Source organism: Dromiciops gliroides, chromosome 5 (assembly GCF_019393635.1).
Source record: "Dromiciops gliroides isolate mDroGli1 chromosome 5, mDroGli1.pri, whole genome shotgun sequence".
Classification (NCBI taxonomy): domain Eukaryota; kingdom Metazoa; phylum Chordata; class Mammalia; order Microbiotheria; family Microbiotheriidae; genus Dromiciops; species Dromiciops gliroides.
In genome coordinates this window covers 286660624-286672716 of record NC_057865.1, presented here as the reverse complement: position 1 = coordinate 286672716, position 12093 = coordinate 286660624, and the positions used below count along the sequence as shown (strand labels likewise).

Sequence of the window (12093 nt, the reverse complement as noted above, 5' to 3'; positions counted from 1 at the left end):
TGTTTTCCACCTCTGAGGCTGCCTCTTTATGCAATACCCCCTGCTGCTTTTGCAGTAATCTTACTCTGGCTTTTCAAAAGATCTAGATTTTCCTCTGAGTGTCCTCTCTTCACTCACACAGTGACCCCGGGGCTTTTCAGTCCAAAGAACTCATCACACCTGCTGACCTGGGAATGGCCTTTTCTGATAAGGTGGATCCTCAGACAGACAGCTCATCACTTGGCTCAGCATTTGAAGCCTCTTTAGCATGCTGGGACCTGCCCAGCTGTGAGCAGTCCAGAATGCAGGGTGACTGTCACCGCCGCACAATGAGGAAGGACGTTGGTGGAGGGATGCTTAGGGTGACGATGATTGTAGTCTCCCGTCTATCTCCATTTGGGGTTACAAAGTATTCCAGGCACCCATTAACTCTTGACTCTGAGAACAATTTGGTGAGGTAGGTCCTGAAGTCCCTGCCTCAGTCCCCAGGCAGCTGTTCCCAGGTGCTGGGAGGGCTGTGGTACTGGGGACGGTTTAGCCTTGGTCAGCTTGGCCCCAGAGAATGGAACCAGGAGCAGCAGGTGTGTGTTACAGGGGGCCAGATTTAGGCACTGGGCAGAAGACCCGGTTTGGAATCCTAGGTTTGGGTTTTTTTTTGTTTATTTGGTTTTTTTGCAGGCAATGGGGGTTAAGTGACTTGTCCAGGGTCACACAGCTAGTAAGTGTCAAGTGTCTGAAGTCAGATCTGAACTCAGGAATCCAGGGCTGGTGCTTTAACCACTGTGCCATCTAGCTGCCTCCTGGAATCCTAGTTTTGATGCTTCCTAGCAGTCTGAGTTGTGGGCAAGCCACCCGATTCTCTAAGACTCAGTTTCCTTCTGTGTAAAATGGGCAGAATAATTCTTGTTCTTTGTAATCCTTAAAGACCCATGGACATGTGAGTAATTACTATGAGCTTCCACATGCAGGTCACTTCCAAAGGGAGCATCCTGACCTTCCTGGCCTCCTTTGTGGACTGAGGCCCGTTGGACCCTGCCAGCCTCCTGAGGACTTGACTTTTCCCCAGTCCTCCCACTCCTATCAGAGAGGACTCTGGCTGATTTCTCCTCTGTTCAGGCTGTCCCTGGGTCCCCAGAGGGGACCCTGACACTGTTGAGAGCCCCCAACACTAAAGGATGCTGAGCAGCAGCTGTGCCTCCCCTCCCAGCTCCGGAGACAGCCCCCTCTCATACCCATACCCGGCTGTGGCTAAAGGCACCAGGGGGTGCAGGGACTCACCAGCTCTGAGTCACCAGAAATGGCATCTGAGAATAGGAAGTAGCTGAAGCTACAGAGAAAGGACCCCACATCCTCCGAGGGTGGCTGAAGGGCAGGAAGGGCTCTGCTTCCTGAAAGCAACCTCAGTTTCCTCATCTGTGATGGAAATAGTTGGAGTAGGTAATCTCCAAGGCCCTTCCCACCTCTGCCATCCCGTCCCCTGTTCTAAACCCTCTCAGCCCTGCCATCCTCTGTTCTAAGGGCCCTCCCACCTCTGCCATCCCGTCCCCTGTTCTAAACCCTCCCAGCCCTGCCATCCCCTGTTCTAAGGGCCCTCCCAGCCTTTCCCCACATCTTTCCCAGCTCTGACATTCCATGTTCTAAGATTCGCTTGTCCAGCTGAACTCATCCAACAATCCCCAGCTCCTGAGCTCAGGGGACACTGGTGTCATACTCAGGAGGAGACCCTCAATGGGGAGAATACTCAAGAGCTCAGGGTGGGAGGTCCAAGGTCTCAGTTGGGGTCTTGCGCTCCCTCTGAGTCTGTGTCTCCTGAAAGATAGGGGAGAGCCTGGCCTGGGCATAGAAGGTTGGAAAGAAGAGGTGGGGGGGCAGCTAGGTGGTGAAGCGGATAGAGCACCACCAGCCCTGGATTCAGTAGTACCTGAGTTCAAATCTGGCCTCAGACACTTAACACTTACTAGCTGTGTGACCCTGGGCAAGTCACTTAACCCCAATTGCCTCACTAAAAAAAAAAAAAAAAAAAAAAAAAAAAAGAAAGAAAGAAAGAAGAGGGGGCTAGTGGGACAGAACTTCATACACACTCTCACGGTTCTCTCACATGCAATGTCAGGGCAATGAGGATTAAGTGACTTTCCCAGGGTCACACAGCTAGTAAGTGTCAAGTGTCTGAGGCCAGATTTGAACTCAGGTCCTCTTGAATCCAGGGCCAGTGCTCTATCCACTGTGCCACCTAGCTGCCCCTGATTAGGATGCTTATTAAAAGTGGCATGTAGGGGCAGCTAGGTGGCACAGTGGATAAAATGCTGGCTCTAGATTCAGGAAGACCTGAGTTCAAATCTGGCCTCAGACACTTGACACTTACAGCTGTGTGACCCTGGGCAAGTCATTTAACCCTCATTGCCTCCCCCTTCCCCCCCAAAAAAGAATAAGATAATAGGATATCCCTCTAGGCTCAGTCAACAAGCACTTTTTAAGTGCCTTCTATGTGTTGGGCACTGTGCTTGAGAGACCTTTGAGACCGGCCAGTCCAGCGCCAGTAGAATGTAAGCTTTCTGAGGGTAGGGGTTGTTTCATTTCATTGTTGGCTGCCCAGGGCCTAGCACAGAGCCTGGCATGCAGTAGGTGTTTAACGAGTGCAGGTTCATTTTATACATCCTGAGCCAGAGGGGTCCCACAGAGAAGTAAGCAGCTGTCAGCCCTCAAACCTTTCTTTTTTAAAAATTAAATTAAATTAAATTTTTTATTATTATTATTTTTTAGTACTCAAAGCTTTCTCTCTGATTCGGCATCAGCGTCTGTTCTGAGGCACAGTGATCCTGGGCGGTCTCTGGTGCCTGCTGACTCATTGTTCCAGTTTTAGGAGGAAATAACATTGCTGAGGGAATTCCTGTTTTCCTTCTCTACTTCCCAGTCGGATCTTAGGCTCCATACTAGGAAGAAGCCCCAGAAATCGGTGTGACCCGCCCTTGTCCCTTTCCCTGGCTGGTCCTACCTGCTTATGAATCTTCAGGATATAGGCTTAGCCACTAGGAAAGGTTGGAATGCTCCTAGCTTTGTCTCTGTGACTTTCCCACACCCACTCCTCTTTCTTGGGGGGAACAGAAGAGGAGGCTTCAAAGAGTCCAGCCGCCCTGAATTCCAGAGCCGTGTCCAGTGTGGTAAGCTCTCCGTGAGCGAGCCAAAGTGAAGCTGCCCACAGAAGCCTTTCAAGTGCAGAGATAGGAGGAAAAGGCTGACTCATGATTTAGCTAAGCATCTGACCTTGATTCAAGAAGATCTGTGTTTCAGTATGGCTTCAGACACTTACTAACTGTGTGACCCTGGTCAGGTCATTTAACTGCTGTCTGCCTCACTTTGCTCATCTGTAAAACGGGGCCAATAATACTCCCGGGTTTTGTGGAGATCAGATAATATTTTTAAAGCCGTTTGTAAACCTTAAAGTACTCTAACAAATGCTAGGTATTGGTTTTTTTTTTTTTAAGTGAGGCAATTGGGGTTAAGTGACTTGCCCAGGGTCACACAGCTAATAAGTGTTAAGTGTCTGAGGCCGGATTTGAACTCAGGTACTCCTGACTCCAGGGCTGGTGCTCCATCCATTGTGCCACCCAGCTGCCCCTGCTAGGTATTGTTGTTGCTGTTAAGTTCCTATCATAGAAGTGAGAAGTCACATAGCCAAGCCAAAAAGCTGAGGTTTCCCTCAACTCTTCCCCTCCTTCTTCCCACCCCAGGCTTTTTTCGGTGTTTTTTTTCTTTTCTTTTCTTTTTTTCTTTTTTCTTTTTCTTTTTCTTTTTTTTTGCAGGGCAATAGGGGTTAAGTGACTTGCCCAGGGTCACACAGCTGATAAGTGTCAAATGTCTGAGGCTGGATTTGAATTCAGGTCTTCCTGACTCCAGGGCCAGTGCTTTATCCAGTGTGCCACCTAGCTGCCCCTCCTTTTCTTTTTTTTTTTTCTTTTTTGCTGGTTTAAGGTAAGGGTTTCTTCCTTTTCCAAAAGAGCCGTGGCCAGAAAACAGCAGCAACAACCCCACCGCAATAGGCTGACTCTTCCCTTGAATAACAGATAACTTCTGGCTTGAGACAGCTGAGTGCATTCCTGTGGAGAGCAGAGCAGCCTTCAGAGAAGTCTGCGGCATCCATTTGACTGACATTAGGAAGAAGTTATGAGACCAACGGGAACAAGCCAGGGGCCAGAGGGCCTTCCAACACCCCTAGATGACATCAGTCCCTCTGCAGGGCCAGTGGCTTCAGCTGCCCCTCTGTACTGTGACCACACATTTCCCCTGTATGTGCCCTCCACCACACATATGGCCTTGTCACAAATTCCCTATATGTACATTTGCATTTGTGTATTTGGATTCCCTCTATTTGTACTCACATATCTGTATTTGAATTCCTTATATTTGTATTTACGTATCTATGTGAGTTCCCTATGTGTACATTTGCATTTGTGTATTTGAATTCCCTCTATTTGTACTCACATATCTGTTTTTGAGTTCTCTCTCTATGTATTTGAATTCTCTATATTTGTCTTTATTCCCTATATATGCATTTGTATTTCTGTATTTCAGTTACCTATATTTGCATTTATCTGTATTTGAGTTCTTTGCATGTGTATTTGAGATCTCCATATGTGTTTTTGAGTGGCCTATATTTGTATATCTGTATATATCTGTATTTGAGTTCTCTATATGTGTATTTGAGTTCCTTACATTTGTATTCACACACACATATTTGTGTTCCCTAAGTGTATATTTGAATTCACTGTTTGTATTTACACTTATGTACTTGAGTTCCCTATAAGTGTATTTGTGGGAGAGCACACTTAGGTTGATGGGGGAAGTGCTTTAATGCTACCTATCATTTCCCACCATTTCATTAAATGCCTTTGCTTTAGACTAATCATATTCAACATAATTGGTTTCCTTTATAATCCTACAGATTCCATTTGATGGATTTAAAAACATGATTCTGAGAAGGGATTTCTAGGTTTCATCACTGCCTAAGGGGTCCAAGACACAAAAAGGGTGGAGGAGCCACAGGAGTGGAGAGAAGGGAGTGAGAAGCGTTGAATATCCATGCCAGGGATGGGGATGGGGCAGGGAGCCCCCACGAGTACTTGGGTGAATCTCCCTCTGCTCTCCCAGGGTTACTCCAGGGAAAGTGCTTGGTCATACTTAGAACCCTCTGGAAATGGGAACCATTCAGAGGAGTCTGCTCTCTGGGCTTGAGTTTTTCTGTCTGTAAGTGGAAGGGGTGGGAGATGATGTCTAAGCTCTAAGACTTGTGGTTGTTGGCCCCGGGGGCTGCTGAACAGTGGGACGCTGCTGCCATCTAGTGGCCAATGTGTCTCAGACCCTTTAGAAGCCTGAGCTTGTTTTTGTCTTGGTCTCAACCGGTGCGTAATGTAACACACAGTTGGTGCTTAATAAGGGCTTGTTGGCTGGCTGATTGATTAAAAGAGCCCTTAGACGTCCTTTAAAGGGGGGGGGTGGGGGTCCTTCACCCTTTTTGTGTCCTGGACCCCTTAGGCAGTGATGAAATCTAGAAATCCCTTCTCAGAATCATGTTTTTAAATGCATCAAATGGAATCTGTAGGATTATAAAGAAAACCAATTATGTTGAATATGTTAAGAAAAAATTCAGGGAATCGAGGCTAAGAATCTTATCTCTAATTAAACCCCTTCATTTTCATAGAGAAGGAATCTAAGACCCAGGAAGGTTGTTGATGGTCCAAAGACAAAGTAAAGTAAGTCAGAATTCGAATCCAGGTCCTGTGACTCCAAATCTCTTTCTTTTATGCATCCTTTGGATAGTTCCAGAGCACCGGGCATATCACAGATGGTACGTATGGGGAGAGAGTTGAGGGGACTCGAAGGGTACCCCTGCAGGGGCCCAGAGGAAAGAGATGAAGGAAGGGCTTGGGGGACTGCGGCAAGGTAGGGACCCACCCTGAGGGCCCTACATTAAGTTAGAGATTATGCCAGAGACAAAGAGTCTGAGAGGTTGTGTTAGAGTGGGAAGGCTCATGTGTGGGATGGATGGACTGGGGCCCCTTAAATGTGGTGACCATGGGGCGGGAGAGATGGAAACAGTCAAAGACAGGGCGTGGTCAGGAGAGGAGAGGCAGGATCTGGTGAGGGATGCTTGTGGTATGGGATGGTTAGTTATATTTTTCCTGGCAGCCTGGGAGGCTGGGAGGAGGGGTGAACTAAGGCCTTGGGGGGGGGGAATCTCATCAAATTCCTGCTCTCCTTCCCCCCCTCTTCCTTCCCACTCTCTTTGCTCTGTAGACCCCTGCACAAAAGCTGGGAGGCCACCCCCCTACCCCTGCCCCCCATCCTGTAACTCCAGTCCATGGTTCCTGTGTGGGGATGTTGGTTTCCAGCCTCCCCTCCCTGTTGGGGCCCCCTTCCTCAGCTGCCTGGCCTCCTTCAGTCTGTATCCAGGTGCCAGGGGGCCTCCCCTGGGGATCCCTGCAGGCCCCTCTGTCTAGTTCAGGGTGGCCAGGGCAGGCTCCGCCAAGCATCTGGTTCTACTTTAGTCTGTAGGCCTCACTTCCTGTGAGCGGTAAAAGGATCCGTTGGGGAGAGGCTTAAAGCAGTCCCAGGCCCCAAACACAGGAGCCTCCAGGAAACCTGAGCCCCCTTCCCTCCCCCAGACTTGAAGGTTTCCTCCCACCGGCTTGGCTTTCTCAAGACACCAGCATCTGATGAGAAAGCACCAACAGAGGCGTAGCTAGTGTGGCGTACAAGTAGAGCAGTGTGGCTTAGTAGATAAAAAGAACTGGGTTTAAATCCAGACTGTTTCCCCAAGCAAGTGACTTAGTCTCTCTGTGCCCTCAGGATGTTCTCAGAGACTAAACGTTGCAGCGGAGAAGCTGACCTGTGTTGGTTGAGGGAGTGTCGTCCCTCGTGTTTCTTGTCCTGATCAAATCCCAGTTTTCGTCCCTATCCCTACGAGCAAAGCCCGGGGCTGGGTTCTGGGCCTCAGTTTCTTCATCTGTAAAAGGAGGTGGTTGGCCTAGATGCCCTCTGAAGTCCCTCCCATCTCCAAATCTAGGACCCCAGGACATCCTACTGGGGGAACACAAGATGTATACAAATCCACACTATATCAACCAGTCAATCAATGAGCATTTAGCATCAAGCTCCCAGTTTGTGACAGGCACTGTGAGCTGCGGGGGATGCAAGATATTTGGCTGCCTCCCACTTGGGGTGAGCTGGAACGACTGGACCAGATGATCCCCAGTGTCCTGTCCAGTCGTATGACCTCAGCTCCCCAGTTCAAGGTGTGGCTCTTTGTCAGGAGTTCAGCTTTGGGCAAGCCACTCCCCTTTGCTCGGCCTGTTTCCTGACTGCTTGAGTGGCTCAGTGCCTTTTCTCTTTCACCTCCCATTTCGACTGTATATATTCTGTTCATAGCTGTTGGCATGTTTTCTCCCCCACTAGACTATGAGCTCCCGGAGGGCAGGGGATCCTGTTTTTCTCTTCCTTTGTCTCCCCAGTGCTTAGCACAGTGTCTGGCACATTATCATTATTCCTTAATAAATGCTTGTTGACTGATTAAAGATTTTGGGGTGACTAGAACCCTATCCTGTTAGGTACAGTAACACCCTCATTTATCTGATGGTAGAACTAGTGGGAAGTGTAACTGCTGTAGAATCATAGTGGAAAGAGGGCAGGGCCTAGAGTCAGAAGAACCTGCTTTGACTCTTGCATCAGACACTTACTGGCTGTGTGCTTCTGGGCAAGCCATCTCTCTGACCCTTTGTTTCTTCCTCTGTAACATGGAGACACTATTTACACAGCCTGAGGATGTTGTAAAGAGTGTGATTTGCAGATTTTTCCCAATCTATATTTTCTCCTTAATGTAGCTATATTTGTTTGTGCAAAAGCTTATAATTTTTATTTGACCTACACACACACACACACAGTTTTTAAAAAAAATTTATTATTTTTTTTGGGGGGGGGTTAGACAATTGGGGTTAAGTGACTTGCCCACGGTCACACAGCTAGTAAGTGTTATGTGTTTGAGGCTGGATTTGAACTCAGGTCCTCCTGACTCCAGGGCTGGTGCTCTATCCACTGCACCGCCTAGCTGCTCCCAGCATCACTGTTTTTTTTGTTTTGTTTTGTTTTGTTTTTTTGTGGGGCAATGAGGGTTAAGTGACTTGCCCAGGGTCACACAGCTAGTAAGTGTAAAGTGTCTGAGGCCGGATTTGAACTCAGGTACTCCTGAATCCAGGGCGGGTGCTTTATCCACTGCACCATCTAGCTGCCCCCCCAGCATCACTGTTAAGCACGATAACTCACGTTCCTCTTGAGGTCCCCGAATCAGGAATGAAAGTCTGAATGATTTCCAGGAAGCTGTGTATGTTCACTAAGGCAGGATGTGTGTAATAGGTCCCTGAGTGGCTATTTCAAAATGGGCAAAATCTAAAGAAAAGCCACGACTTTTTGAGGCTAAAGGGAAGTGGGTTTGATTTGTCCTTTTGAGACTCATGTATGTGGGGCACCTCGTTCATTGGCTGTCGTGTGAGAAGGTTTAGGATAGATCTGTAAAAAGTGTCTGCTTAGAGAGATGGCTCTGGAGGCAGGAAGGCATGGGTTCAACCCTGCCTGACACCTACCAGCTGGGTGGTCCTGGGCAAGTCACTTCCTCTTTGAGGGCCCTGGCTAGCTCTGGAGGCTCAGTCACAAAGCAGGGGCCAGTCTGCCTTGGGACAGCGCAGTCCTCACTAGGATCCTAGGGCAACCTTCTTGGGATGTTTTTAAATGCACCAAATAAAACACAGGGGATTGGAAAGGAAACCCATTATCTGGAGATAGTGTCAAAACGAGAATGGCTGGAAGGCTGGTCTTTGGGGACACCCGGTATTAGAACAAAGGATCAGCTTGGGGACTCCTGGTTAAGGATCCTTGACCAAGGACCCACAGAATGCCTGATGGAAAGCACCTCAGGACATCCCCGTTAGAGAAAAAGATCTGACATCCATTGGCGTTAACAGTTGTCCCACCTTCACTTCAAGAATCTATGCAGCGGGACAGCTAGGTGGTGCAGTGGATAAAGCACCGGCCCTGGAGTCAGGAGTACCTGAGTTCAAATCTGGCCTCAGACACTTAACACTTACTAGCTGTGTGACCCTGGGCAAGTCACTTAACCCCAATTGTCTCACTAAAAAAAAAAAAAAAAAGAATCTATGCAGCCCTCAAGGAGGCTAGGGATTCTGAGTGTCAGGTCTGGAGGAGGGGCAAAGGAGTGGAGGTGGGAGGACCACAAAGGCCAAATTGTGAATGCCATAGGAATCTGTACTTGGTCCTGGAGGTAATAGGGAGCCACAGGAGGCTACAGGGTATGGCAGTGACACAATCCTATAGGTGGACAGCTCTGCAGAGGCTGGAGGGGGGACTGGGTCCCTGAAGTGGTCCAGATCAGAGGCGATGGAGGCCTGAAGGGGGCTGACAACAGGTAACTGAGTGATTCACTATCTGCTTTGCTGCTGCACCCTGAAGACCCCACCCCGGGCGGGGTCCCCTGTGTGGTCTCCTCCATTACAACATGGGACTGCCAGACTTTTCCCCTGCATCCCCAGCACTTAGCACACAGTAAGTGCTTACTAAGTGCATTTCTCACGATGCCAGTGTTTGCTCTTGTAAACTCAAGGGATCTTGGAGGCACCCAAAGCAAGAAACTCCCCAATGGTATTCCCTGCAGGGGCTCAAGGCTTGAAGACCCCCAGGGATGGGGTACCCCACTCCCCTTTGCACATGGCCCAGTGGAAGGTACTCATTGTCTTCCTAATTGTGCCCTTTCTCTCCTGCTATGAGGGGGCCTGGAGGCAAGTATGGGGTGAGGAAGGAGGGGGTGGGAGAGGACAGAGGGAGGGGAGAGCCGGGTGACCTGAGACAGGGTCTCCAAGGCTCCTTGTGGCCCTGGCACCCTGGGCAGGAGGAAGCCTGGCTGGAGTGCTTGCTGGGAATGTGATGATGTCACTCTCTGGAGGTCTGGGTCCTGGGGCTGGGGGGGGGGTGCCGGCATAGCAGGGGGTCAGGGCAGCTGGAGCTAAGCTAACAGAGGGGCCACCCAAGGGTCCCTACTATCCCCGGGGCAATGCTCAGGGCCTTCCCAAGCAGCTCTGGCTCGCTTGCCACCATCTGGGCTAGTCTTGTAGGGCTGAGGCCAACAAAGGGTCAGAGACATTGCTTTTCCACCTTTAATAAGTCATATATAAAAGGCCAATCTCCCAGTTCCACGGTTGGCTCCTCTGTTCTTCCTGCACATGTGTTCTCAGTTGCTTAAGAGGCCGCTCCGTGGGGCCTTGCCCTGATGTTAACTCCCGTTCCCCAGGAAAACAGGGACACGGGTGGGTGGGGTAGGGGTGGGAGTGTCAGATGAGCAGGGAGCTCTAAGGCACAGCTGTCAGGCCTGGCCCGGGGGGCTGAGGGGGGGGCCCCAGGCTCGCCCCTCAAGGTGCGCTTGCTCCACAGGCCCTCAGTACCCTCACCTGTGGGCTCTGGTGGCTGGATTTTGTGCAGTTGGAAAGGGGCCCGTGTGGGCCTCTCTGGGTTTGTGGGCCCAGGGCCCAGGGCCAGCCTGGGAGAGGAGGAAGTGGTACCTCGTGCAGCATTCCTGGGGCCCGGCAGAAAGGGGGGCTGATCGTCCCAGGGCTGGACCTTGGAGCAGCATCCTAAGCCTGACAGGGGATGGATGCTTGGAGACATCGCTGGCCCTGCCCATCCTTGTGGGGGAGCTGGGGTGGGGATCCCCGTGCGGGCCAGGTGGGCAGAGGAAGCCACCCGGGGGAGAGTTGCCCTGAGACAGGAGTCAGCCTAGAGGTGGAGACTAAGGGAAGCAGCAGGGGGGCTTTCAGCAGAGGTAGTGGTTGGAGGGGGAGGGGAGGGAGGGGGCAGAAGACAGCCGAGTACCCTGCCCTCCTGACACCAGGCCATCCGCCCAGGTCCCAGCCCCCCTCCATGCAGCTGGCCAAGTCCCAGTCCAGCCAAGCTACCTCCTGGGAGAAAAGCTAACAAACCACCCCAAAGCGGCCTAAACCCCAAGGCTGGAGGAGAGGCCATGGGAGGCCTCCCTGTCCTGGCCCTGGCCTAGCAGGGAAAAGGAAAGGGGCCTCCAGTCCCCTCGGGGGCAGAGCCCTCGAACCCAGGGCTCACAAGGCAAAGAGGGCATCGTCGTCTTTGTCCTTCTTCTTCTGGGAGGCGGAGCTGGGCAGCCCTTCTGAAGGGCTCGGCAGGGTGGGGAGCCTCTCAGCAGCCTTGGCCCGTTCTTCCAGGAATTTGTCAAATTCTTGGATGGAAAGAAAGAGGAGGGGGGGTGGTTAGGACGGCCAGAATGCAGGACACGGCGTGTCCAGTGGCAGGGAGAGGGGTGCATGGCCTCCAGAGGATGGATGAGGGACACATGGACACACAGCTGTTTCTTCCTAGTAGGGAGGTGGTGGACCACAGGTCTGGAATGGGGCATATGCTGTTAGATGTGGTCAGTGTGTCTGTTAGCGATTGCCTAATGATTCTTCGTTACAAGGGAGCCTTCTGCTTGGGCTGGGGTTTAGTATTGGATAAGGACAGCAATGCTGCTAAAAGCATCATAACGCTGTTTTTTTAAATAAAGGGAGAAGGGGGTAAATTTTGTTCACCACAGAACTTCCTTAAAAGAAACAAGGCGCTTGTACGGTGTGTGTGTGTGCCGAGAAAGGGGTGGAGGAGGGGAGGAGGGGAGACCACTACCTTCGCTGGTGACCCCTTTGGACTCGTCTGCTTCGTTTCCCTGGGGAAGAAGGACAAGGAGCATGGGATCATGACGCGTCCTATCTGTGTTTGCTCAAAGCCACAAAGAATGTTGGGGTGGAGCCTCCAATTCTGCCTCGGGGACCAAACCCTCCCATGCGGCCACGGAGAGAAGCCCCCAATGGCCTTCTCAACAAGCAGGAAGTCAGCTTGTTCTTGAAGACCTCCATCCTGTGTCAGGGACCTCACTACCTGCCATGGGAGCCCACAGCCCCTCACGCAGCTTTCACTGATGCCCCAGAGATAATGGATGTTGGGGAAGAGGAAGAGAGGAGGCAGAGAGGGGAAGGCCGACCGACAGCCAGAGACCAG

General features: G+C 50.8%; 1 protein-coding gene across 2 annotated transcripts in view; it reads right to left on the bottom strand.

Moving 5' to 3' along the window:
- Positions 1 to 10179: 10179 nt before the first annotated feature.
- TOM1 (target of myb1 membrane trafficking protein) overlaps positions 10180 to 12093 on the bottom strand; it is a 49403-nt gene continuing 47489 nt past the window's right edge. The window contains exons 14-15 of one of the 2 annotated variants that reach the window (XM_043968455.1): positions 11719 to 11761; positions 10180 to 11281 (exon numbers count right to left, since the gene is read on the bottom strand). In XM_043968455.1, coding sequence (XP_043824390.1) covers positions 11145 to 11281; positions 11719 to 11761 — 180 coding nt within the window. In that variant the 3' untranslated portion in view covers positions 10180 to 11144. The remainder of the gene's footprint in view (positions 11282 to 11718; positions 11762 to 12093) is intronic. The other variant, XM_043968456.1, reaches the window with a different exon arrangement.